This window comes from Zalophus californianus, chromosome 8 (genome assembly GCF_009762305.2).
Source record: "Zalophus californianus isolate mZalCal1 chromosome 8, mZalCal1.pri.v2, whole genome shotgun sequence".
In the NCBI taxonomy this organism is placed as follows: domain Eukaryota; kingdom Metazoa; phylum Chordata; class Mammalia; order Carnivora; family Otariidae; genus Zalophus; species Zalophus californianus.
This window is the reverse complement of record NC_045602.1, coordinates 134309306-134336543: the sequence shown is the minus strand read 5'-3', so window position 1 is coordinate 134336543 and position 27238 is coordinate 134309306. Positions and strand designations below refer to the sequence as shown.

Below are 27238 nucleotides of genomic sequence, written 5' to 3'. Positions count from 1 at the left end.
TTTGTTGACCCCTGGCCTTTTAGATGATCTCCAGCCATCTAAAATCTGTGCCATGTTGAGATCACAGTGTTACGGAACCTGGACTGGATCGCCCGACGGAAGACCCAAGCGGCACTCGGAGATCTTGGAGGATCGGAGGTTTATTTAAACACCGGGGGGCTCAGAGGAGTGTGGTCTCCAAAGGTCTGAGCCCAGAGCACAAACAAAGGGGGCAATTTATACACTTCTACTTCCGTATACTTGGCACTTTCAGCACGTGCGCGAGGCGGGGCAGGGAGAAGGACCCGGAAGAGCCCCGCGCAAGGACTGAGACTCTCTCGCGGGCTCAGTCGGCCATCTTAGGACACAGATTTTCCTTATCAACAGATTACAACCAGAATATTTTTTTGATAAGACGGAACGAGATGGGCAGGTGGCTTTGGTCTGATATCTCTCTCTCTCTCACACACACACACACACACACACACACAAACACACGGGACAGAGCCTGAAGAATTTGCCCAAACCGTGGGGATTCAAGGATGGAGATTCAGGACTCCTCTGCCTTTGGACTGAAGTAGAAGTAGGGAAACTTCCATGGTCTTCCCCACTCGCTTCTCTCCCCAGGCCTGCACCTGCGTGTCTGTAGAGCTGCCCGCTGACCTAGATTGGGGGTCAGTAAGCTAATTCAACAGCGTCGGGTGAGTGCAGTTCCCATCAGCCACACTAACATGCCAAAATGTCCCTATTTTTAATACGTATTATAAACATTCATATCAACTACTTTGGGAAGCCTTGTTAGCTCATCTGTATCCAAATTCCACTGAAAATACAGATCAATTCTCTATATCTTACTCCAACTAGATATTTGATGGAAGAAAAAGTCAATACATGTCATTCATGAGACAGAATGAATAAAAAGACTTTCCTGGTGGGAAGAAAATAAAATGTTTCTAGAATCCACCACTCCCTGACATATGCACACATGCGCGCGCACGCGCGCACACACACACACACACACACACACACCCTCTTAATTCAATCATTTTCTTTTAAACCTATAATTAAAGTTGGCCTTTGTAATAAATTATAAAGATAAAAACTGGTTCCACCTTTTGCACAAAAAGCTACTACAAAAATAACTACAATGAAAATGGTATTCACATCTTATCCCAAATTTCCTAAGCGTAATCGTCCTCCAGAGGCCCGGATGCCATAGCCAAGAAGACTGCCTCCACTACTGTGCTGCTACTCTGTGCTCTTCTTAACAATCACTGCTCCAGGGGAGGTGAGGAAGGCAAAAACAAAAGACTAACTGCTGTGGTTACTGGCCTCACATTTATTTTTTCTTCCAGTTTAAAAAAAGAGAAAAGAAAAAAAGAAAAAAAGTGTCAACTTCAAGAATTCTTTTTCTTCAGAATAGTTTTATTGGTTTGCATATGGTTTGTCAACACTCAACTTTGTCTCTCCTACTCTGACACACAAATCCATTCATTCAGAGTCTTCTTCGCCCCATATTTCATAGATGGTAATATTATTGTGTGGGCTCGCAGGTCCCTCCATGTTCTGAAGCTTGAGGTTACTGCCAGTTGCCATGGCGACTTTCAGATTCCGCACCTTAGACACGAATTTCACAAGGTCCATCTCCAGGTGGGTTAAGGTATTGAACGCATAGTCTTTGTTGGGGGAAGCATTTTGATTTTTCTTTAGTGGAGAGCGAAATGAACAGCCTCGAAGGGCAGGATTCTGCTCCTGTCAAGAAAGATATTCAGGGTGAATAATATCGTTGCCTTTGCTGGTTTTGACACAGTTCCAAGAGAGTCGGGCTCCCCTAAGAAAAGATGGTTCTAGCATTGCACTCTAGTCCAGGGATTGGCAAACTATGGCCCAGTCTGGCCCACCCGTTGTTTTTATAAATAAAGTTTTATTGGAACACAGCCTTGTTCATTTATTTGTGCATTACATAAAGCTGCTTTCATGCTAAAACAGCAGAGTCGAGTCGTTGCAACAGAGACTGTATGTGTTGCAAAGCTGAAAGTAGCTACTATTTGGTCCTTTCCAGAAAAGGTTTGCCAACCCCTGCTCTATCAGTTTGGACACAGTGTCATGAAGTGTTGGAACTGTCTAGCAGAGAACATGCTGTATTTCTCTCCCTTTCCCCGTCTGACGCTTGTTCAGCCACTTCAGGGAGGAGGTGCTACTTCTTTACACATTTATCCCTTCACAACAGGTCTTTTCCTTTACCTGGGATAATGATACCATTTCCATTCGGTTCGGCAACTTGTAAGAAATAAAGAATTTTAAAACAACAAGAAATCATTTATTCTAAGGAAATTAAGAATCAGGAGCAGTGAACCTGTCTCTGTGAGTAATTTTGACCTGAGACACACCAAGTTCTCGAATCTCTCCTTCATTAGGAAAAAACTCATTTAATAGGATAAATATCAAACCAAGCTTTTCTTTAGCTGATCAACGGAAGGTCATCTTCAACCGTTAGCCCTGACCCCTGAGGGTCTGGGGACCGTTGTCTTTCCCAAGGACACGTCAGGGAATGAAGGTGCCCGCCTGTCGCAGGACCACCGGGTAGGTGCCTCGCATCCTACTTTGTTCTACTGAATGGCCCCGCCTATAAGGACGAGAACATCCGTCTCTCCGGGCCTGACACATCTGAGATGGAACGAACCAGCGCGGGGTAAGAAACGGAGCCATCCTTACCTTACTCTTCTCACTATCTCCTCGAAACTTCAGTATCACATACAGTACAACAACAAAAAAAAGCCAGAGCCATTTGCTCCCAAGCCAGCCTTGGGCGTGCTCTGGGAGATTCTGCCTGACCCGAAAGTGCCCTCCGCAAGGCACCTTCCCCTGGGGTTCTTTGACTTTATCTCTCAGAGGAGAAAACATAAAGGCATAGCCACAGGAGAGGCACAGAGGAAAGAACAAGAACCATGTTAGCGTCCGCATGGTGAGCAGAGGTGGGGGACGAAGTTGCTCATGGTGGGTCTGTTTGCCTGCGCACCTGGAGACTGGGTGCCTGGGGCCGGGCCGTTGGTGATGTCACAGAGCCCATGGTGATGACTTCGGCCAGAGGATAAGGAGGCCCATGGTGGTCGCCGGGGAGCAAGGCCCAAGGGGAGGTGGAGAAGTGTCCAGCGGGCAGTTGAGAGCTGGGGGACGGGCGCCGTGGGACGCCAGCCCCCTGCCAGAACACTCTTTCTGACCCCCGGGCTCTACCAGGAGAAGCCATCACCTATTTCTGTTCCTCGCCTGTTGAATCCAGACACGATGTGAGCAGGGTGGACCCGGCACGAGTCCCAGCAGGACTGACAGCCGGGTGGGAGAGGGATGAAACCAGAGGCCACGGACTAGGAGCCACTGGTGTGTTTGGTTTGGCCTGCCTTGTTCCTAAACATGATTATTTGCCAGTATCTAGATGTTGGGAGCGACTTGACTTTTAAAACCAAGATTTTTGGCTTCCTTTGAAAATAGGGATGATCTGATCGCACTGGGATGTTCTCTGCTGGAGCCGAAGAGGCCCTCTAGGTGGCCGTGTTCTGCCCCGTCCCCACTCCCTCGCCTCCCACCTCCACTCGCTGATCGTCCCTGAGTGTGCAGTGCCTGTGCTAATTAAGGGCATAAATGACCTCGTTAAAATTGTGGTAAGAACAGAACACTTTAAGGGAATAGAACGAGGGGACGACTCTAGGTTAGGTTATTCAGGGAGGCTTTCCCAAAAAAGACACCCGGGTCGTTTGAGGGGTGATAAGGAGGTGGCTGGGTAAAAGGCAGGGTGCTGATATCTGCATGTGTGTGAAGACCCGGAGGGAGAAGGGCCCAGCCTGTAGGGCAACCAAAGCCAATGTCAGGAGTAAAGCCAGGGCTCACTGGCCAGTGTGTTTGAAACCATCAGTTTTTATTTTTTTTTAAAGATTTTATTTATTTGAAAGAGAGAGAGAGAGAGAGAGACAGCAAGAGAGGGAACATCAGCAGGAGTGGGAGGGAGAAGCAGGTTCCCCGCTGAGCAGGGAGCCCAATGCGGGGCACCATCCCAGGACCCTAGGATCACGACCTGAGCTGAAGGCAGACGCTTAATGACTGAGCCACCCGGGCGCCCCTGAAACCATTGGTTTTTAAAATGACACGAAACCAAAAGAATCCTGGAACACAAGGCAGCTTGCACCTGTTCCCCCATGTCATCTGATTGACAGACTTAGTCCCTAGGAATGAAACATTCTGCTATCATCAAGGATCCGCTGGGAACCCTCCCTGTGCCTCGAACTGTGTTGAGCTCTGGGCATTGAGCAAGAAGTTTTGTAGGACTACTTGAAACCACTGGAAGACAGCTCCTACATGTGTGCAGCTCCTGGAGAGGCGGGGGCCTTCCCTACTTAGAAAGTAGGCAGTTAAGTAAATCCATTCCTCGACTTGAAACCACTGGAAGACAGCTCCTACATGTGTGCAGCTCCTGGAGAGGCGGGGGCCTTCCCTACTTAGAAAGTAGGCAGTTAAGTAAATCCATTCCTCGAGAGGGGCTACTTTGTAGCTGCTCCTTCGGGACCCAGCTGGCTGGTGTCTGGAGGGGGTGCCCGGTGATCCTCGGGGGCTCATCCTTGGAACCGAGACTCGGTCCTGGCTCTCCTGAGCAGCCTCACGTGGCTCCTGTGGGACAGTCGCCCCTGTTGCCGAGCTACAGCTGCAGAGTATTTTGGGGTGGCCCCGTGTCTACATGTACCCTGTATGTGGTCACCCCCCCCAAACAGTGCTCTAAAATGTGGCGGTTAGGGTGCGATGCAGTGAGGGGCGCACAGACCTCCCGTACGTGATGACCCCACACAACGGGAATGCTCAGGAAATTTCAGCCCACCTGATTTTTGTTATTTGGAGATGTTGATGTAGATTCCACGATAGGAATCACACTGTTTTGGTTTATATTGTGTTCAAAAGCCTGAAAGCACTTTTCAACAGGGAAACGAGTGGGAAAGCAGGTAAGAAGCAGAAAGATCTTTGAGCCAGAATGCTCTCTGGGTCAAGAGGCAAGAACAGGTTCATGGTGTGGCATGGCGATCTCAGTTCATCGTGGGGAGGCTTTAATTCTATTTCTCAGAAATACAAGACCGTGAAACAGCCTGCGCCTGGGAGGCCCTGCCGGCCCGGGTCGCTCCCGGGTCCCGCCTGGCTAGCAGAGCGGCTCGGGCCCTGTGGGGCGAGCAGAGGAGGCAGGAGCTTGTGGGCACTCCTTGCACCCCACTTGGAAGCCTTGCACAGCGTCCATGGACTCCCCCACTTGGCCAGCATTTGTGGGAGAGACGGCGTGGCGTCCTGACCTGACCCGAGCTGTGAGCGCATGTGCAGTGCTGCAGGAAGGGAGGTGGTCACGGCCCCTCTCCGTGGGTCGGTGAGTCCCAGGAGACGAAGCCCACCAAGGGCTCTGCTCTTCGGGGGAACCCTCAACACGGCAGCAGCTCCGAGCCGTCATTGCCTCGCTCTCCTCCTCCTATGTCCCAGGCACCCTGCCAGGCCCGGGGCGACACAGGCAGACTGCTCCCCACCTCAAGGACAAGTGCCGCTCCTCGGGCCTCTGAGGACTTGATGCCTTGCTGGACACGAAAGGCTGGAAGGAGTCTCCACAGCAAGCTCTCTTCCGGGGGCGGCAGGGCTCTTGGGCGGGGAAGGCACAGGCAGAGGCCAGAGGCCGGGGCCGAGGGGCTGAGGCTCTGGCCTGGCTGCTGGAAGGGGGAGGGTGTGTGTGGGGGGTGACAGGCAGAGTTGGGGGTGACCTTGAGGGGAGGCGGGCAGGCTGAGCTGCTCAAGTTTTGATGCTGGGGACCCTGTGACTGGGTCATGGGGAAAAACTGGAGATAGTCAAAATAATGACTGCAGAATAAAATTAAGGCTAAAATTAGGGAAATTGAAGTTGGCAGAAATAATGGCAGTTGATATAAAAAGATGCAACAACTAGGAAATGGTTTAACTGGGCTGTATAGGAAATGGGTAAGGAGGGACACCTGGGGGGCTCCGTCAGTTAAGTGTCTGCCTTCAGCTCAGGTCATGATCCCAGGGTCCTGAGATCAAGCCCCACATCAGGCTCCCTGCTCAGAGGGGAGTCTGCTTCTCCCTCTCCATCTGCCTCTCCACCTGCTCATGCTCTCACTCTCTCAAAAAAATAAAATCTTAAAAAAATAAAATTAAAATTAAAAAAAAAAAAGGGAAAATGGGCAATTCAGTTTTGTTCTGGAAAAGTCCACAACAAAAATTCACTGACGTGACTAGAATTCTGATTAAAATGCTTCTCTGTTCAAAACAGACACGCCTAGGCGCCGAGCTTCCCACCCCTCGGAGACAGAGGACATGGGGACCTGGTGCTCCCGCCCAGGCCTCCGGCCTCCCTCCCCGGCTCCGTTTCCCTCGCGCTGATGGAAACCAGCCAGTCCCGTCCAGAGTACAACTGTCTCCCGAAAGCCATGCTGACATGGGGTATTCCCGGCTCTGAATCAGCCCTGCCAGGCCACGTCCCATGGGACGTTTCAATGCCTGACGTCCCCACAGGTTAAGAGACACCGATTGTGTCATCATCTGAGAGAGAAGGGAACTCATGTCGTGGAAACGCTCTGATCGCCATCCATGGAGGCCGTAGTTTTCTTACTAAAACATTATGGAAGAGAGAAAAAGACAGACAGATGAGAGAAAAGGCGGATTTGCTTTATTTTTATACCAAACCCTCAGGTGCCCAACTAAAAAGTGATAAAAGAAAGGAACCTCCCTAAATACTCGCCGGCAAGCTCTGCTCAGGGGACACAGAGGCTGCCAGCAAACAGACATGCAGGCAGAGTGCATGTAAAGCTCACTTTCTAAAGTACAATTTTGCTTGGCCTGTTCCACTGTTGGCAGCAAAATCATTAGAATTTTAGGCAAAATGGGCCAACCACACACCCCAAGAAATCTGGAGTCTTTATCTCAAGCATAAAAAGTGCAGGCCAACGCATCTTCCGGGGCCGTGGGGAGGGCACGAGCCTGTGGGAGGGGGCGGGCAGGGCCAGCACGTCACCGCGGGAACCCACGCGCCTCACAAGCACGAGCGACCACACCAGCTCCGAGGTTAGGGAGGACGACTTTATAGCTGGGCACAAAGGGGGGGCTAGCAGAGAACAGGGCACAGTAACGCCCACGCCACCTGCCCCGTGGCAACCAGACGGCGCCTGCGCGGCTTCAGAAACAGTAGGACGTGTGGGTGACCCAGTGGGCAGACTCCTCCTTGGAGCGCTTGGCGGAGCTGTGAGTTGTGAAAAGGGACTTGTAAGCTTCCGATTCTTCGCTGTCGGCAATGGACCTCTTTGTGGTTCCACACAGAGGCTTCCCGACTTTTCCAGAAGAGCTCCCATTTGCTGCTGGAAGAATGAGAAGCCAAATACTTTAAGGTTGGGCCTACAGATCACTGCAAATTTCACATTCTTAAAAAGGAAAAAAAGTCTGTTAACAGCAGGAATTTTCCTCTTCCTTTCTTGGGATAAATGTCAAAGTACATCATCTCAACTGCCAACTCCTAAAAACAGATGAAGCTACTACACTTAAGTCTATCATTGAAAACCACATCAGTAACTGTTTGCTGTATTCTCCACTCTGGTCCCAGCCCCGTGAATGCTGGAGATCAGATCATCCTCATGAGGGGTGCTATCAGCCTGTCTCACAGGGGTAGGAACAGAAGTACCAGGAGGCCAGGTCACCTAACCCAGGCCAGGTGGCCACTCCATGTAGGGTGGGGACTGGAATCCATTAACCACTGTGGGTGCCACTCACAAGATTACACCTTCTTTTAACCAATAATAAATCTGTGTTTCCTTTTTGTGAAATCAATCTTTCCTTTGAGTTAAGGGTAGTGAGGAGAAATGCACTGAATTCTGGGCTATGTGTCAAACAGCCCTCTGACACTTGGCCAAGAGGCAGTACAGGGAAGGCTGGCTCTGAGTGCCACGTGTGGTACACATAAAACCCTAAAACCCCAGGCTTAAAGGGATCGGGAATGTTCCCGCCCAATGCCCCAAGCCTCAGACACTAACCAGTCTCTGCAGTAAATCTTAGTCCAGTTCCCTATGCAGCCTAGGTAGCTTGGCACAAAATGCGCACTCAATAAAAAAACAATTAGCATCTATGCCCAGACTCCTTCAATCAGGCTTTGGGGTAGAGCGATTGTTTCTTAGCCTCCAAGAGAGCTCCATGAACTACTTAGAAACATGACTTAGGATGAGCCTGAGCTTTCGAATTCACTCTAATAAAACTGTGACATCACCACCTGGTTTACCAGCCCTCTAAAGAGCTCCCTGTTGCCTCAGTAGGACCCACCTGCATTTTTGGGAGCTGAGCTGGCTTTCTTCTCTCTAGAATCAAGGCTGGTTTCTTCAGGCTTCCCTGTCTTAATTTTTGATGGCCCTGGAAATTCTGTTAAAAAAAAAAAAAAAAGGTAAGCCAAACAAAAGACAAAGCAAAAGCATGAACTTTTGAAAGAAACAGCTCCACAGCCGTATTTTTGCTAAAATAAGGACCTCTTTTAGTGCCTTACCTTCACTGACACCTGGCTTTGAGACAGACTCTGCCGCCTTGGGTTTCTTTGCTTTCTGTAAAAAGAAAGAGCAAACTGGAGACGTGCTTGAACTCTGTTTCAGGCTAAGTGTGGCTGCTGCTGCCCCGGGAGCCCTGCCGACAGGCCAATGCAGTTCATACAACGTAGGTGCTCATTCTGGAGCAGACTCTGAAACGCAGGAGTCCTAAACCCCGACCCTTGGAGTGTGTTTCCAGTTACGCACTTCTGCCTCAGTCAAAAAAATACCTGAAGAGATCTGTCTGGTTCTCTATTTATATTCCAAAAACCACATTCTCAAAACTCTTAAATGAAGACACCAGATTTCAGTGATAACCATGTTACTGGTGACTTCTGTACACAAAAGAGCTGTTAAACAAGTAACGAAGTATAGGTGGGCACCTGAAGTCCAGCCAGCAAAAAATGTACTGAATCTGACCCACTCCAGTCACTCTTGTTCAGAGTTGTCAAACTGCTCTGATGTTAGTTTACTAACTATAAAGACTTGAGGCTAGGGACACCTGGCTGGCTCAGTCGAAGCGCGCTCAGCTCTTGATCGTGGCGCCATAGGTTTGAGCCCCACGTTGGGTGTAGAGGTAACTAAGAAAAAATAAACAAAGACCTGACACTATGCTAAAGGACACTTTAGCCAATTCTCCTAAACTCTGGATTACTCCTGTTAGATTTTTTAAGCACTAGAATTCTGTCACTCATAATAATTACATTGGTCAGCAAGAATTTAAGAAATGAAACTAACCATTCTAAAATCTCACAGCTGTGTTAGAAGGGATTCAGTCAGAGAAAGCACAAACAGAAGGATGTTTGTTCAGAGAATTTACTTTAACATGCCACTTTCCTAACTATCCAAAAGGTGGCGCTAAAGACACACGGCCTAATCATTTCAGAAGGCCGCCGTCACTGGAACACGAGGGGAACAGACCTTCCTCAGGCACTGGCCTTGAACGTGTAATATAGACAAGCAAAGTGACTTATAATGCTTGTACACAATGTAAAAACTTCCTGTTTCACACATGCAAGGCACACATTCAAATCCGCGAGGATGATACCTAGTCCTCAAAAAAAGACAACTGTGGATTTTGAAGCCTTTCATTCACAGCTGAGGTTCTATAAAAAGCAAGAGCAGTAAGAAGTTAGAGAGGAAATGCTATGTCCCATCTTCGGCTGAGAATATATTTGGGAAATATTTTGGTATCCTGGTAGCAGTATCTAAGAGGCATTCCCAGAAGCTGCAGGGAGTATTTTGTGGAGGGGTGTGCGGGCCCCACTGGGCTTTGAACCCCTTGGCAGCAACTCTGGGACTGGAGACGACTCACCACCGTGGCACTGTTAATGACCATACAAACACCAGGAGCTTCCTCAGAAACACATTTTTTCCCCTTTCGTGCTTTTTAAAAACAGCTTGATCGATGACAGCAAGGAAGAATAAGCAGATCCTTTTTGATAACTGTCAAAAACATCTCAAGCTTTTTTTTTGCTCATACGATAACAAAATCACAGTCATTTAGAAAATGAACAGAGAATGAATGCACCTACATTCCAGGGGGACAGGGTCCTGCTCTTTCCTCTATGATGATTAAAAAAAAAACACAACTCTGAAAAATCTTTAATTATTACATCACTGATAAATGCATGCCACACAGAGGCAGGCTATTTTCCCCCACAACTTTATGTCCTCAGGACACTGAAACGCATTTTCTACTATTTCAATCATTCCTCTTAGTTCTGAACACAGAATTTCTCCGTTTACCCTGAACCTAAACTTGTTAATTTTTAATTTTATAAATTAAAATTATGATTATTTTTTAACAATCTCTACACCCATCGTGGGGCTGGAGCTCACAACCCTGAGATCTAGAGTCACGTGCTCTGACTGAGCCAGCCACGCGCCCTTTTTTTTTTTTTTAAAGATTTTATTTATTTGACAGAGAGATACACAGAGAGAGAGAGGGAACACAAGCAGGGGGAGTGGGAGAGGGAGAAGCAGGCTTCCCGCCGAGCAGGAAGCCCGATGTGGGAGTCGATCCCAGGACCCTGGAACCATGACCTGAGCCAAAGGCAGACGCTCAACGCCTGAGCCAGCCACTCGCCCCATAACTTTTTTTTTTTTTTAAAGATTTTATTTATTTATTTGACAGAGAGAGACACAGAGAGAGAGGGATCACAAGCAGGGGGGAGTGGAAGAGGGAGAAGCAGGCTTCCCGCGGAGCAGGGAGCCCGATGTGGGGCTCGATCCCAGGACCCTGGGACCATGACCTGAGCCGAAGGCAGACGCTTAACGACTGAGCCACCCAGGCACCCTATAACTTATTTTTTTTTTAAAGAATGAAAAACTTGCTGTCACAAAAGATCATAGGGATCATCTGTAAATAGTTAAGAAATAACAAAATTTGCTGCTGGATCCAGAATGGAGGGCACACAGAATGACTTCTTAGCTGATAAACTGTTTTGAGCCTGGTCATTATGCCAAATCAGGAGGCAATGAATCCACTGCTTATGGAGTGGGATCTAGACCGAGGGCCACAAAACAAAGCCTTCCCGTCCCATGTCCACGCAGAGCTTTGGTCACAGCCATGGATCTGCGGCACTGGCCTCCCTTCCCGAGAGCCAAGGCAGCCCTCACACCTAGAGGCCCCGGCTGGGGCTCAGGAAGGCCGGGGGCGGCTCCCAGTCATGGGAAGGCTGCTTAGCCCCCTGCTACCTGCGGTGCCTCAGCAGTGGGTGGGGGTCACAGGCTCCCGGGCCCCCGTAGATCTCCAGGGGACTCCCACGACATTCAGACCTGGGCAGCACAGGCTCTCCAGATGTGCTGTTCACTTCTACCGTACAAGTTTTATATACCCACGACGTAAAGTCAGCACAGCACAGAGGTGGTGGCTGCCCCCGCCTCCCCTGGGCTGCAACCGGGCACGAGCTTGGTGACCCTCCTGAGCACGCCCACCCCACGCAGGTGCTGTCACCAGCCCCACGCCACGGATGAAGCAGCTGAGTGAAGGAGGGCAGAACTGCTGTGCCCCACACAGTGAGCCCAGGCCCTTCGAGGTTGTAAAAGCGCCTCAACCACTGCACACCCAAAAGCTGCCCCTGGCAGTGCAGTTCGGGGGTCTGCCACTGGCCCTCTGGCAGAGGCGGCTGGCAGCACCTGAAGACCCGGGGCTGGGGGTGGACCCCAGGGCTCTGTTACCTTCCCCAGCTTCGCCCTCAGCCTCCTCTCCTCCATCTTCCTCTTCAGTGTTTCCACGTCCTCCTTGGTGCCGTTGAGCACGATGACGTCGTCCTCCTGGAAGGCAGCCCCACACTGGAGAGGGCAGAACACAGAAGAGACTCCATCACCACGCGGTGGGCAGCTCAGCTACCCCCCAGACGCTCCCCGAGCCCAACCACTGCTCTGCGAACCCTCGGGAACTTCCTGCCTGTACCCTCGGCTTAGCCAGCTTCTGCGTGTGAGCCCTGCTTTGGCTAGTTCTGTGTACGGAGTCAGCACGGCAGGCCCGAGAGGGCTCTGAAAGGGCTTGGCTCTGCAAGGCCAGCCCCACACTGGTGTCTGCGAACCTGGAGGGCGCCCACCATTTCCTAACTGCATCGGGCTTCTTTCCATCCAGGTGTGCACCACGGCCCCGACCCCCAGGTGTGCGAGGGAAGGGCCGTGCACAGCCGCTGGCTGCTGGTGGGCATTCGGGAAAAGTCTGCAGCGGGACCAGCAGTATCTATTCAGCACTCTCTGCTGGCTCGTCTCAGGACTCACTTCACGAGAGCCCGTGCTGTGCCCGCCGCACACCGCTGGCCCCAGGCTGAAAGGGAAGAAGCCCGTGGAGCTTCCGTCCCAGACGGAGCCCACGCTGGCCAGCCCGACCTGGCGTCAGGGTCTCCGGTAGCGAGGGGACCCTCGGCCGCTGGCAGATTCAGGAGCCCCAGGGTGGGGCCCCGTCACCTGCATTTCTCACGTGTCTCAGGTGATGCAGACGCTGCCTGGGGGGGGGAACCCTGCTTTGAGAACCCCTGCTCCAGTGTCCGGGAAGATGGCCAACTGGGGGAGCCGGGCTCCATCCCAGCAGGAGAGCAGAAGGACCTGTCTGGAGGCAGGGGCTGCACTTCAGCTCTCTCCTGGGCCGCTGCCCACTGTCGTTCCCACGGGGAGGGGGGTCCCTGCATTTTCAAAGGCCCACCTGGGGGGCCCACCCCACTGAGGGAAGGATCTGGGCCAGCATCTGCTTTGTTCTGTGTTCTTCCTCCTATGTGGGTCCCAAGGCCCAGATACACCCGTGGATTCTCTTGGCCTCAGTGAATGCATCCATTAAATGGGAAGTAAACCGAACTCCCAGCGCGGTCCGGGATGAGGCCAGAATTCAGGGCGCCGGCGTCGGGAGCACAGCACAGGGCTGGACAGCCAACGGTCAACCGCTGCGGGCTACAGCTGCGGGTCTGCGCTTTCCTGGAAGAGAGCGACCTGTGCCGACACAGACCATCCCCAGGACACATCTCTGTGTTTCCGACGAGCTTCCCTGGGAGAAACCTCACACGCACATGGCTGTATGTGTCTTGCTGGGGAAAGTGGGCCTCTGTGCCCCCTCACGGAGGGAGAGTGTACAGATTCCCACTGACACCGCCTGGGTCTCTGTCCCTGACCCTCGGCCACGCAACCTTACCAGCCTGCTGGGATAAACGTGAGCCGTGAGCACAAACACGTGCTGACCCCAGTGAGGCCTCGAGAGCCTACCATGCCCGGAACAGGAACAGCCACAGACCCACTGTACCCAGAATCTCTTTTCTACAACACATTCTCAGCACAGGACATTGAAGTGCTCTTAAAAAGCTGCCAAGCTTGGGGCGCCTGGGTGGCTCAGTTGGTTAAGCGACTGCCTTCGGCTCAGGTCATGATCCTGGAGTCCTGGGATCGAGTCCCGCATCGGGCTCCCTGCTCAGCGGGGAGTCTGCTTCTCCCTCTGACCCTCTTCCCTCTCGTGCTCTCTCTCATTCTCTCTCTCTCAAATAAATAAATAAAATCTTTAAAAAATATATTTAAAAAAAGACTTTCTTTAAAAAAAAAAAAAAAAAAAAAAAAAAAAAAAAAAGCTGCCAAGCTTTTCCCAGCACCTCCCAACACACAGGAGAGCCAGTGGACACATGCTGACTGCCCAGGCGCTGCCTTAGCTCAGTTATTTACTGTGGTTCTCACCTCCAAAACCCACAGCACAGGCCCAAGGCACCTCCTTTCCTAGGAGGGATCTGGTAAGATGTCACATCTGAAGAGCCACCCCCCTCCCCCAACCTCTGGCCCACACATCCTGAGATCAGGGACACAGAGAAGTCCTATGAACAACAGAAGGGGGGCTGTTAGGGCACCTCGCCGGAACTGCCTTGGAAGAAAAGGAGCTTGTTTTTTGCCATCACTGCAGGGAGGCCTCCAGGCTCTGCAGGAGGAGGCCTCCTGGGAAGCCCCGCACTGTGGGAGATTTGGGTAGAGCCTTCCCTTGGGGGATCTCCTTGAGTAGGGAATGAAAAGGGATCTGCAGGAACAGAATCAGGTGGCGGATACGGCCCAGTGGGGCTGGGGCTATGGCGTCAACGACCCTCCCAAGCACACAACCAAGAGGCAGAAAGGAGTCTCCATTTGTTCCATTAGCCTGCCCCCTCCTCCTTCCCCACTCCGGGCTTTCTGCGGCTGATTTTCACCAGTCCCCGGCACCCCCTTTCCTGGAGTGTCGGCAGTCAACAGTCTCTCTCCTCTACAGGTGACTGTTTAGTTGTCTAGACAGGACTGTGGACCCCATTCTACCTACAGTTGTGGTGTGCTGTGCCCAGAGTTATATTTTAAAGTTGAATTAGCCACTAAGCATGAAAAGCTGGGAACCTCTCATACTAAAAATTGAGACATCTTGCTTTCTCCCCCAAATTCAAAAGATCCATTAATATTAAACCCACACTCTCAAGGCCTCAATTGCTGGGACCTGAGGAGGGCTGCCCCCTAGAGCCTGGGCATGGTCCTCCCACTGGCAGCGGGTCCCGTCATGCTCCTGGTGTGTGCCCGACGCTGGCAGGCTTCGGCCTGACCCCAGGAACTCGGGTGAGGGACCCATCCGTTGGGAGCACGTGAAGCCAGAGCAGGAAGCAGATTTCCATCCACGGTGCCAGTGGCCAGGCTGGGGCTCTTCTCTACGTACTGAAGGGTTAAGGGAGGGTTACTTTCGAAAGTGAGGGGAGGGCTGCAGCAGAGACACAGCCGACCCAAAGGGCTAGACCCTCTCTGCTTACAAAGTAACGCATATCGTAAGTGAAAAACACCCATATTTTCCTGCAAACACATTTTTCCATGTGTATAGTTACTGCACAGGTGAAATCATGTCTTTATTTTAAATTAGCCTCCTTTTATCACTTGTAACTTAGATGTCCCCAAAATGGGAAAAATCACAACGCATTCTTAAAAAGGAAGGGCAGAGAGTTATTTCAGAGTTTCTGACAATGTAGAAAGTGTTTATTTTTTTTTTAAAGATTTTATTTATTTATTTGAGAGAGAGAGCATGAGAGAGAGCACGAGAGGGAAGAGGGTCAGAGGGAGAAGCAGACTCCCCGCCAAGCAGGGAGCCCGATGCGGGACTCGATTCCGGGACTCCAGGATCGTGACCCGAGCCGAAGGCAGTCGCTCAACCAACTGAGCCACCCAGGCGCCCTGTAGAAAGTGTTTATTAAGCTAAAAGAAAATGACTACAAATTATATGTCCTTGATCTCTGGATATTAACTTTTTTTTTTTTTTAAAGCATTAGGAAAAAAAAAAGCCAGCAGGAAAGTGCCGAGGGAACGGGTACAATTGCGATAATATGCTACTCTCTCTGCAGATCTGTATCACGAACAATTGGAAAAGTGGTTTCTCAATCACTGTTCTTACAAATGATATTTGCAACAGACATCGACATGCATCTCAGACCCCAAAATCCCACCTGTGGGACTCGTTTATTCTCCATCACCGAAGCCTGTTTCCCGCGTAGTACTTGGTGGCACATAGTAAATGAACGTGTGCCTGTATGTGTGTATTGACTTTTAAAATAGTGCTTCCCTCTGTCATAGCGTGAGCTCCAAGAGGGGCAGACTGGTGGTTATCTGCCTTGGCTGTGGCCCAGGGATAAGCCCAGGGTCCTGCACACAGTGGGCACCCAGGAACTAACTGCCGCATGCATGAATGAAAACATAGCCCAGAGAAATATTTCAAACCAGGATAAAATTTTAAAGCCAAATAGTTGCCCTGGAAGGTCGTATGAACTTTACACTCCCTACCACATGTAAGAATGCCCATCACACCCTAAAATTTGAAGGAACAAAACCACACTGATCTGAAAGGTAAAAGAAGATAGTTCCTTTTTGGCTTCAATTAAGAAACAAAATTCCCCACCGCATTCCTACTGCCTCTCTTGCAGATTATGTGTATATGCTGTAGGTCCACTTTATTGAATAAGATCTTTTTTTTTTTAAAGAGTTTATTTGAGAGAGAGTGAGAGTGAGCATGCGCCGGGGGTGGGGTGGGGTGGGGGGGGAGGGAGAAGCAGACTCCCCGCTGAGCAGGGAGCCGCATGCGGGGCTCAATCCCAGGACCCCGAGATCCTGACCTGAGTCAAAGGCAGACGCTTAATTGACTGAGCCACCCAGGCGCCCCTATTTATTAGGATCGTCATTCAAAAATTTTTTACTTTAACCAATCTGTATAAGAAATGGATACATTAAGCCTATTGACCTTTGATCCACTTATCACAATAATTCCTCCCGTGTTTGGTTTTATCCTGTATTTCCCGTGGAGCTCTGGAAGCGTGAAGCTGTACGCAGGCCACTCTTATGTTCTCAGCTGTTTCTTCCACTGCTCTTTGCTTAGGAGAGTCTTCCTCCCTCCAGGTTTAGGGGGTGAGGTCCCAGGTGAAACCCAGCACCAGTCCTTCGCCCCTTGGGGCGGGACACCACGAAGGGCCCAGTTCACGGGCATCCACAGGCTGACCTGCCCAACGGGCACTCAAGGTACGAGGGACACAGCGACAGCAAGACTTCACCTGCAGCCGGTGGCCTTTCCTTTCCTGATTCTTGCCCAATAAACCTCAATCCTGGCATCTGAAGATGTGCCTACAAACACATACAAGGTCTCACCACCACTGAAAGGCAGCACGAACCTGTTTTTATATAAAAAGTACATATGCCACACACAGCCATGCCGCAACCCTGTGAGCTTAAAGAGACTCGACTCTATCTGCCCCAGTAAGAAATCTTCCTATGGCCACAGCGACATCTGTTCCGCAGAAGAGCAACAGGCACCTCGAGTCACCTGCTTGCAGGTGAAGCGAATCTGCACTCATCTGACTAAATGTCAAGCTCAGCTGCCTGGATACCTGCAAGAGGAGAAGTCTCCATGGCATGTGACTCCTGTCTCTTGGCTCCATTATTCTTACGTCTGTTTGTGGGAAACCCGATGAGACAGCAAGTAAGGGAAGCTTTGAAACCAGAGAAGGGAAAGAAGGGAAGCGGACAAGTATCCAGCAGCGGAGAACAACAGAAGGGAAGAGTCGCTGCCGGTGAGGCACAGGCCCCCTCAGCCGTGTGCCCTGGCCCAGCCCCAGCCCTGGTGGAGCCACCGAGCACCAAGCCGGGCACAGCTCCCCTGCGTCCCTGAGCTCAGGTCCTCTGGAGAGCCGTGCTGAAACGCTTGGATTGTTCCAAATGCCATTTAGGAAGCAAACAAGATTTTTAAAGGACTTTTATTATTTATCCCTTTAATAAAAAAGGGTCAGATAACCACATCTGGCCTCCGATTTTTAAAAGCATTTACAGAATTTGCCCCTCGACTACCAGGATCTCATCCAGGCTTCAGAACACCAGACCACTCTGCTGCCCTTCATCTGGGCCAGGCTGCTGACTCGTTGTTTTGTAAGGCAGTGATCTGGTCCTGGAGAAATACTCAGAGAGGCAGCCACTACTTTTCAATCTACAGGTCAAAACCAACAAGAATAAAATCCTCCAGGGATGAAACGGTAACAAAACCTGCCAAACAACTCTGTTCATGTGATTTAAGCAGAAGCCACGCGAAGAGAAGCACTGACTGGAGAGAAAAACCGGGCCTGGCATGGACGTGGCCAGCATTCCGCCCCTCGGAATCTGAGGAGCAGCTTCTGGTAAGTGCTTCATTAAATGACACCCAGGTCGTGAATGGCAGAGGCTGAGCAGGTATAATTATTAAAAGAAAATGTTTTTCTTTGCCTCCTTTATAGTTTTAAAACAGAAATACTGGAAGATCAGTAATATTTTTCAATGCAGATACAGCAGGCATCTTTTTCTCTCAAAATCAGCCCTCCGGTTTTTGTTTCAGCAAACGAAAATAAAAGTGGAATATTTTCAAGTTTGAAATTTGATTTTTTTAAAGATTTTTATTTATTTATTTGACAGAGAGAGAGAGAGAAGACAAGCAGGGGGAGCGGCAGGCAGAGGGAGAGGGAGAAGCAGACTCCCCGCGGAGCAGAGCCCGATGGAGGGCTCGATCCCAGGCCCCTGGGATCATGACCTGAGCCAAAGGCAGATGCTCAACCTGACTGAGCCACCCAGGTGCCCCTTTCTAAGGCCTTTAAAGTGAATATTTTAAATACAGTTTTTGTGGAGAGAAAAAAGGGTCTAAAAATCAGTCAGACCGCACTTCTTAATGAGCTGCGTATTCCCCACACTTGGAAAAATACCACTTACATGTCTTGGAAATTAGCTCAGTGATAGAAAAGTCACCCGTTTAATAATTACATTTTCATGATGGCAACAAAAGTCACGTTTACATTATAGACAAAACCACAACAAGTCACCAAGAATCAAGGCTAGGAAATGTCTGCAAAGCTGAAAATGGCGCAGACCCCCCCATTCAAAGAGGACCAACTGGCCAGTCCCGAAGACGCGGTGCCCACGGGACTGGCACAGCGCCCACTAGCGGCTGTGTTCCTGCAACAGCAAGAGCTACGACCGCCCGCGCCTCCGGGGACCTGCCGGCCTGAAAGAGCCTGTGTTGAAGCGATGACAACAAAGCTCAACCGCTGGTGACCCGGGTCCCCACGGCCGCTGCCATTCGAGGGCACACCTACTTCTCCATCACAGAGGGAACCCGAGCTGGAAGGAAGGTGAACCGGGAAGCTGTGAGCGCTGCGCGGCCAGAAATGGAGGCAGAAAGGCGGCCGATGAAGACAGCCCAGCTCACACGCCTGTCTCTACAGAAGGGAGGGAAAACACTTAGCCCAGGTATTACCCTGAAGGACAACGGATTACACACGGGGCTTGGCCTCATTATTACAAACTACTGAAAAGATCCAATTCCCTGTGGCGGAGCCACAGTTTACATGGGGTGTGATCTTGTCAGCGAAGTGGGGCTAACAACAGTTCTGTGATAAAACCAGAATCTTTTACTTTGACCACAAGCCTAGAAACAAAACCAAAGATGACAAGCCCCCAAACCTCCAAAACCTCCTCCCCACGCTACAGCTGTAACACAATGCAACAAACTACGGCACATGAGTGCCCTTTAACCAAAATTTGTCAAAGTAGTTAAAAGCTTTATTTTAATTTCAAGAAGGTATTTCCTTCCTGCTGAATTTCTAGGTTTTGTTTATTTTACAGACCAGAAAGGAAATGTGTTCATTACAGTTTTTGTGTTTATAAAAAGTATAAAAGTATATATACGTATAAAAGTATATATATATGTATAAAATGTATAAAAAGCATAAAAATGTCTTTAAAAGTATGCCATTATGTTTCATGTTTGGGGCCATCCACAAGCGTTTACTGACCTGGCATAGAACACTGTAACTTGGCATATCTGGGCAGTGACTGCTTTTTATTTTTGAAGCGGGATGGGTAAAAAGGAACTATACAAGGCAAATAAATACATTTTTTAAATTCACAACTCAAAATCAGCATTCACAGCTTTTACTGGTTCACAGTTTAAGAACACAAGGGGAGCTCAAAAGGCTGCCTAGTCCATGCTTCATCCAAATGGCATCTGTGATAATGATGCAGAAGGGCAAGGGACTACTAATGTCAATGTGAGCTAGAACACTGCTCAAAAGCAAATGGGCTTTTTAAACAGGCAATGATATGACTTTTTATTGAAACCAGGAGTCAGGATTTATAAACAAGAACAAAGTAATTACCAACACATGGATGTTTTACCTGATGATCAGTCTTCTTCCTAAATTTCAAAGGTGATGATGCCTTCACACATTAATAATTAATCAAAATGCTTTTGGTCACCTTGGCTCCTGCTAAACCTATTCAGGCATTTCTGTAGGGCTTCAGAAAGGCAACTCAATTATTATCAAATAATTTCATTAAATAAAGATACCTTGTTTTTAATCACTGAACCCTTCTTTAAAAAATAATCATAAACTCATGTCAGCAAGTCAAATTCTGCCATCACAAAACTTCTCTTGATTCTGCCATCACAAAACTTCTCTTGATTTGTTGCTTCATTTACTGGTAAGAGTTATAACATGATATAGAATAACAGCATAAAATGAACTCTGAATAATGTAAAACAGGACAGTATCTATGTCCAAAATAAATATTTAAGATTTTTTTTTTAAACTGCCAAGCTAAGGGCAGTAACACATGAAAATATGCTCAACATCATTAAACATCAGGGAAGTGCAAAGTAAAACCACAATGAATCACCACGACACACCTATCAGAATGGTTAAAATATGAATCTGACCGCACCAGGTGTTGGTGAGGATATAAAGTGACTGGAACTCTCCTACACCGCTAGGGGGAAGGTAAAATGCACAACCACTTTGGGAAACAGCGGGCAGTTTCACTGTTAGGTATTTAACCCCAGAGAAACAAAAACACAGGTCCTATTACCACCACCCTGGAAACCTGCTGACTTAACATTCCAGAAGTTTTTACACTAAGGGCTGTTTTAGTAAAACTGCCATTGCTCCTAATTTGGAATTGTGTTTAAAAGGAAGAGAATATACTTTCACTAACCGCCCCCACTGTGCCAAAACAAAGTCTTTTTTTTTTTTTAAAGATTTTATTTTTATTTATTTGACAGAGAGAGAGACAGCCAGAGAGGGAACACAAGCAGGAGGAGCAGGAGAGGGAGAAGCAGGCTTCCCGCAGAGCGGGGAGCCTGATGCGGGGCTCGATCCCAGGACCCTGGGATCATGACCTGAGCCGAAGGCAGCCGCTTAACGACTGAGCCACCCAGGCGCCCCAAAACAAAGTCTTAAGTACGCAAACATCATGATTATGAGCTTGCTGAAGTAGTCATCAGGATTTTCTATTACGTCAGGGAATGGAAGGAGATCTCCAGCATCACAAGTATTGCAAATGGCTACTCAGTGCAATGTGCAGCCTGAGTCCATCCAGGATGGCTGTGCCCAATTTTAACATCATGTTATGGGTAAATAAGCACTGGAAAATAAACCACAAACCCACAGTATATCTTTTACTTTTGTAAACATGATTTGTGGATAACTTTTCAGTTTTCCCAAAGGCTGATATATATTTCAATAATTTGAATACATCAGTGTTAATTCTGAGTCGGCATAGGTCACCTAACCAACTACCATGATGTTTTGGTGCTAAGGGCTACACCTTTCAATAAAGCTATTGAAATACAAAAACAAAAACAAAGGGCCAAAGACTTGTGCGTGAATGCTTATAGCATCTAGTAATATCCTAAAACTGGAAACAACTTCAATGTCCACAACAGTTGAACAGAGAAGCTGTGGCACGCCCACACAATGGAATCCTGCTCAGCAGTAAAAAGTCAAGGACGGTGATAAACGCAGTGATATGGGTGGAATCTCAAAATCAATATCCTAAGTGAAACAAGCCAAGCAAAAAGCACACAGTGTAGGACTCCATTTATATAAAGTTACAGAACATGCCAGCAAATCCACTGATGGGTTTGCCAGAGACAGGGTGGAGTAAAAGGGGCCCGAGGAAACTTTTAGGGGTGAGGGGAATGCTTGTCATGGTGATTGTGGTGATGGTTTTGCGGGCGTGTATGTATGGAAAAACTGAGCGCGTTATACACCTTAAATATGTGCACTTCAGTCACGTTGCAGGTTGGGGGAGGGCTGCCGCACCCTAAATTCTCCCTCTTGTTCTCTTAGGAAGCTTCAAGGAAAACATTTCAAATCATGGTGATGAGAAGGCCCTTGGAGCCTGAAACATGAGCCAGCTGCGAGCCACGAAGCCCGGGCTCCTCCTGTGTGCAGGCATATGCATCTTTGTTTTTCTGTATTTACGGAATCCAACCCCTGAGGAAGCAGAGGAGGAACCCACCTACCCAGCAGTAGTGGAATGTGGCTTTTATCCGGATGAACTGTGTTCAGCTTTATTTGAAGGGAAAGGGGCCGCCCTCCAAATTGCAAGATTTTGCAAAAACCCTCGTGGTTCTCAAATTCTTGCTCATTTACGCACACCAGGAAATTGCTCTAGGATTTCCCAGGAGTTGCATTTCATAACCAGACCCTTGTCTGCAGAAGAGAGCAATTTCTCTTTGGCATATATTATAACAATTCATAAGGAACTGGCAAGGTTTGTGCAGCTTCTCAGAGCTACTTATGTGCCTCAAAACGTTTACTGTATTCATGTTGATGAAAAGGCCCCGAAGAAGTACAAGACTGCTATGCAAACCCTGGTTAACTGTTTTGAAAATATTTTTATTTCATCAAAGAGAGCAACAGTGGCTTACACTGGCTTTACAAGACTCCAGGCAGATATTAACTGTATGAAAGACCTGGTCCATTCCAAATTTCAATGGAACTACGTCATTAACCTTTGCGGACAGGATTTTCCAATCAAAACAAACAAAGAAATCATACACTACATCAGAACCAAATGGAATGACAAAAACATCACTCCTGGAGTAGTTCAACCACCAAACATGAACTCCAAGACAAGTGAAAGTCAGCCTGAATCCACCCCTGAAGGAAATATCTACATATCTCCAAACAAAAGATTCAAGGACGAACCGCCCCATAACTTAACAATTTATTTTGGAAGCGCTTACTATGTCCTAACGAGGAAGTTTGTAGAGTTTGTACTGACTGACACCCGCGCAAAAGACATGCTTCAGTGGTCCAAAGACATCCAGAGCCCGGAACGACATTACTGGGTGACTCTGAACCGACTGAGAGGTAAGAACAATCCAGCAACGTGGCGTCTGTTCAGATCAGAGGCAACAACAGAAGTTTATTCTCGAGTGAAAACTCTATTTCACTACTTTACTATGGCTCAGTAAATAGCTCTGCATTTTGCAAGACCTTTCACTTGAGGAGTACGGGAGGGTCTGGTTTTAGGGGTCTGAAGTTTGCTGAGGGTGTGCCATGTTCCCAAACCAGCCCAGTTGTTTTGTTCCCTCTCTGAAAAGAAGTCCTACCAGCATCTGAGCAGAAATCTTCAGACACTTCTTGATTCAGTCATTAAATACTACCACGTACCAACTAGTGCCAGACATTATGCTAGGGGCTCTTTAAGAACAGAAAATATTAGAAGTAGTAATTTTTTGGGTGGCAGATAGGATACCTCAGATAGGTTCCCTGAGAGGCAGAGGGAGAGTTGATGTCCTTCTTTATGTGGACTTATTTTCTCTTTGCATAAAGCTGAGTGGCTCCTGTAGGGGATGTGGCTTCAAGTTCGAACAGCTAAGTTAATCGGTCCAGATGACAGTGCAAACACTGGATCCAGTAAAAACTGGTTAGGTGCTTATTATAATCTCTCATATCCACTGAAAATCCTATTTTCGAATCCCCTCAGAGGGCTATCATGGGGAAAACACAATACCAAGAGACCCAACATCATCAGGCCAAGGGTGCGTTGTACTCATTCGGTGAGTTACTGGGGATGGAGAAAGCGATGAAAGCGAAGCACAGCGCTGGGACACAAGGCCAGTGTGGCCCTCTCCAGCCGCTCCCAAAGCGTTACCCCTCATCAGACCACAGCTGAACACTCCGAGCGAGGTGGACACCCCCCGCCCTGGACTCCTGCCTGTGCAGGAAGGGGGAGGGCCGGCACAGAAGTGGGAGCCAAGGGCTGAGGAGCTGCCTGCGCCGCAATGCCTGGTCTGCTTCCCCCGCAGATGCCCCGGGAGCCACGCCGGAGGCCGGCTGGGAGGGAAATGTTCATGCTGTGAAGTGGAGACACGAGGAGGGAAGTGTTCACGATGGATGTAAAGGTAAAAATCAAACCAAATCAAAAGCAAGCCTTCCCGTTGTAGGCAAACTTGACAACTGCTGCCGGGGTAAGGTCAGGAGACGCAGACGACCGTTAGCAGAAGTAGTGAGGGGATGAGTGAGGTTCCAATTCCATGGGGTCAGTTTTTTAAAAACTTCTTATGTAATTATAATACCTAGACAGCAAAGCGCACAAATCCTAAGTATTTGGGTTGATGCATTTTCACAAAGTGAACACTAAACCGGGCTGCAACTTTAAACGTTTTAAAATAAAAACACACAAGCTAGCTGGTTTCTTCCACCTGCTCCTAGAATTCAAACTCACCATTTATTTAAAAAAGCTCTGGGTCTCCCTCAGTCTCTACTAGAATAGATGAGGGAGTAACACAGGTGTATGCTCCAGAGTGGGTTCTTAAGTAGTTCTTGCTGAAGGAAAGTCTTTTCGCTTTTTGCCCTCAGGAGACTCTCCTGGGGAGCTGTGGATTCTTGTCTGGTGTCCCAGAGGTTTTAGTTACCAGGACAACAGAGAAAAGACAGACCTGGGGTGGGGAGGGCAGTGTCCCTCTTTGGTGGACAGGCTAGAAAAGCACTGGCTGACAGCAGGTTCTCAGGCACCACAGTCTGGGGGGAGATGCCTAGGGACTGGGAGGACCGGAACCAGGCTCCTGTCGCACTGTTCAGGCCTACTCTCCAGGCGCCAGCTCTCCCTGACCCCCGCCGAAGCCCGGGGTTGGGCGGCTGCCCGAGAGGAGCACACGGTCTCGGGGAGAAGACGGAGGCCAATGGTCACAGTGCCACGTCCACAAGTCCAGTGGGGAGAGGTGCAAGCGCTCTGGGAGCCCACCCGGAAAGGAAAATGAGGTATCCAACCTTTATGGGGCCGCCAACTGTGTGGGACAGAGAAGGCGGGAAGAGCCGGGCAGACATGCGTGCAGGTGGCTGGGGCAGAGCATCCTCTGTCCGAAGGGATCTGGCTTGCCCTTTCCGTCCACACGCAGCTTCCCAGCCACGCAGGAGGGGCCACCACATACAACCACCTCTTCTCATTGTGCATTTGAGTGTGGTCCCCTGGCTTGAATGACAGTACACCAGCTAGCCACCAGGCTCACCCAGTTTTCAAGCTGTTTAAAAGGCTGACCCAAAAGCAACAGGTTGCAGACAAATGAAAAGTGTAAAACCTAACATCAGAGTAATTCAAAGATGAGCAATTCCTGCTGCCATGTACGCAGCCACCCTCCTGACAGGTACCAGGTCTGGAAGGGCTGGAAGAATTTTCTAGATGTCTTTAATAAATATTTTAGCCAGTATTCAATTAGGGAGCTATTCACACAGTAAGAAGGTGACAGTCAAACAACAGGCTAAGGAGCAACCTTGACCTTTCTTTAGAAAGCAGGTGCTTGTTGCCATTACACACTGGGGTTGACAAGACTGGTAAATAAATGCTCGGGTAGGGGTGGGGGCCGGACGCTCAGATTCCTCCTGAAAACATGATTCACTCACAGTATAAGAAGTCATGAAGGTCTGTTGCTATCAATAATAATGATTTAGAATTCTTAGAGTGACAACCTGAATATTTCAATGTTTGTCAAAAAGCCCAATTACTGTGAATCTTAACAAAAATCATCATTGCCCCAAAGTAAACACTTCAGAAAGTTCTTGCCATTGCTCACTTCAGTGTGCAAACCATCCACAGTATAGCAGCTATGTGGCCCCTGCCTCAGGCCGAGCACTGGCGGGTGAGTGTGGCAGACCCTGCCCCCTTCCAGAGCCCGGCTCTGGGTCTGCAGCCCATCCTCACAATGACTCACAGCTGTTAACTACCATAGTCACACTTTACAGAGGAGGAAGCCCAGGCTCTGAGAAGCGAGGTCACTCCCCATGTCACAGGAAGTGGCCCAGGAAGTGGCAGAGCCAGGTCTCAAGCCAGGTGCCACTGCCTGATGCCCCTCCACTGGATATGCTGACACAAAGAGGGACAGTCACCCTGTTGTTATTTGTAATCACCAAAACAGCACGAGCCCGACTCTGAGGACTTTCCATTTGCTCGTGTTCCCTTCCGGCTCAAGCTCATGTGTGTGGAAATGAGACAGAATTATCCAGTTACAATCAAGGTGCAGCTGAAAATCTTTTTACTCTGTCCTAAGTTTTTCAGACTGCCTGTCTTCACATTCAGACTTTTCAACTGGTGAAATGTAATTCTACTGATACTCCGTGACACTGTACCAAGAATGCCTACCAGAAAGATTTCAGTCATGATGACAGTTGCAGCTTAGAGCGCTCACCCTGCAGGAGCTGCTTGACCCTTTACCGGATGAGCGCCTGCTCACCAGGGGAACGTTCTTTCCGCCTTTTTCCCGTCTCACCAACAACACTGGATGATTCTGTGCATGTAGTTCCGCCCCTTTCCTATATTTCCCTCAGACAGGTTTTTAAAAGTAGGATGACTGGGTTGGTGTGGAGAGAAAGTAGGGCAGAGCTGGGCACAGAGCAAGGTCTCCAAAATGGGGAGACCTTTCCCTCACAAACAAACTGAGCGCTCGCTTCTCTGGGAACCGAAGGTGGTAATGGAGTCACCTCAGGGTGTTGGTGGGAGGGTGACAGAGAAGGAAGCACCAAGCACAGCGTCAGGCACATGAGACATGCTACTGAGCTCATCTCGAAGGAATTCAGCACTGGATTCTAACTATCATTCCAATTTTAATTCCTTCCGTTTGTATCACACACTCACTCTGCAAGAGCAAGAACCGACTGCAGCAAGGAACTGTTACCACTGATGCAATTCTTGTGAACTACCCACAACCAAAGAAAACAAAGTTTGTAGAACCTAACAGAATTCAGAGTGGGCCAGGCAAATGAGTGCTATATTACACCTCTCTCGTGTGTTCATTAATAACGAACATTCCACAGCAGTCCCTTAAAGTAGCCATTAAACATGCCAGAGATCACTGACAGAAAAAATGAAACATCCCTGTCCCCACGGATTCAAAATCCAACACAGAAGCCCCGGTCAGAGCGATCCGAGAAATCATGCTCGGTCTGAGCTCCTGTGAAGCAGGGGCCTGTACAGATGATCCTGGAAAAGTGTCCCTTTTTGTGTGTGAATGTAAACTGATGACACAAAGGCAGCTCGGTTTTTGTGCTTCTTCCTGCAGGCCGCTACGTCCACGAGAGCTGCGTGTATGGACCAGGAGACCTGCCGTGGATCATTCGGTCACCTTCTTTGTTTGCCAACACGTTCGACTCGACAGACTCTCTGGTGGTGACCTGCCTGGAGCGGTGGCACCGGCTGCGGGTGCTGCGACAGGCAGAGGCTCCTGTGGAGCCACACTGGCGTTTCCCACAGGACGGTCACTTCAACAGGAGACTGAGCCACTGAGTGGGAAGCTGCAGAGTGTTTGCTTTCTTACTGCTACCGCTTGTTCCTGACTTGTAATAAGAGAACTCTGACCCAAAGAAGGAAGAATGAGAAATGATTCCTTGATA

At 49.0% G+C, this 27238-nt stretch overlaps 3 protein-coding genes across 4 annotated transcripts in view; 1 reads left to right on the top strand and 2 right to left on the bottom strand.

Moving 5' to 3' along the window:
* Positions 1-1383: 1383 nt before the first annotated feature.
* LOC113938171 (protein FAM209A) lies at positions 1384-3020 on the bottom strand. Its single transcript, XM_027623382.1, has 2 exons — positions 2695-3020; positions 1384-1731 (listed from the first exon to the last, which is right to left on the bottom strand). The coding sequence occupies exons 1-2, from the start codon at positions 2941-2943 to the stop codon at positions 1471-1473; spliced, it is 510 nt and encodes a 169-aa protein (XP_027479183.1). The 5' UTR covers positions 2944-3020; the 3' UTR covers positions 1384-1470.
* A 3637-nt stretch (positions 3021-6657) lies between these two features.
* The window catches only part of RTF2 (replication termination factor 2), a 39546-nt gene continuing 18965 nt past the window's right edge, over positions 6658-27238 (bottom strand). The window contains exons 6-9 of one of the 2 annotated variants that reach the window (XM_027623379.1): positions 11754-11867; positions 8534-8588; positions 8317-8412; positions 6658-7364 (exon numbers count right to left, since the gene is read on the bottom strand). In XM_027623379.1, coding sequence (XP_027479180.1) covers positions 7186-7364; positions 8317-8412; positions 8534-8588; positions 11754-11867 — 444 coding nt within the window. In that variant the 3' untranslated portion in view covers positions 6658-7185. The remainder of the gene's footprint in view (positions 7365-8316; positions 8413-8533; positions 8589-11753; positions 11868-27238) is intronic. The other variant, XM_027623381.1, reaches the window with a different exon arrangement.
* On the top strand, positions 18204-27150 carry LOC113938169 (beta-1,3-galactosyl-O-glycosyl-glycoprotein beta-1,6-N-acetylglucosaminyltransferase 7). Its single transcript, XM_027623378.2, has 4 exons — positions 18204-18812; positions 21692-22720; positions 23662-23757; positions 26908-27150. Exons 2-4 carry the CDS (start codon positions 21751-21753, stop codon positions 27129-27131), a joined length of 1290 nt encoding a protein of 429 aa, XP_027479179.1. The 5' UTR covers positions 18204-18812; positions 21692-21750; the 3' UTR covers positions 27132-27150.

Bases quoted from the DNA above. Each gene is read 5' to 3' on its own strand.
- LOC113938171 (XM_027623382.1), bottom strand. From the start codon at position 2,943: ATGCGGACGCTAACATGGTTCTTGTTCTTTCCTCTGTGCCTCTCCTGT. The intron at 1,732-2,694 runs GTAAGGATGGCT...CTTTCTTGACAG, and splicing joins GAGATAGTGAGAAGAGTAAG to GAGCAGAATCCTGCCCTTCG.
- LOC113938169 (XM_027623378.2), top strand. From the start codon at position 21,751: ATGAGCCAGCTGCGAGCCACGAAGCCCGGGCTCCTCCTGTGTGCAGGC. The intron at 22,721-23,661 runs GTAAGAACAATC...CTTCCCCCGCAG, and splicing joins GACTCTGAACCGACTGAGAG to ATGCCCCGGGAGCCACGCCG. The intron at 23,758-26,907 runs GTAAAAATCAAA...TTCTTCCTGCAG, and splicing joins TGTTCACGATGGATGTAAAG to GCCGCTACGTCCACGAGAGC.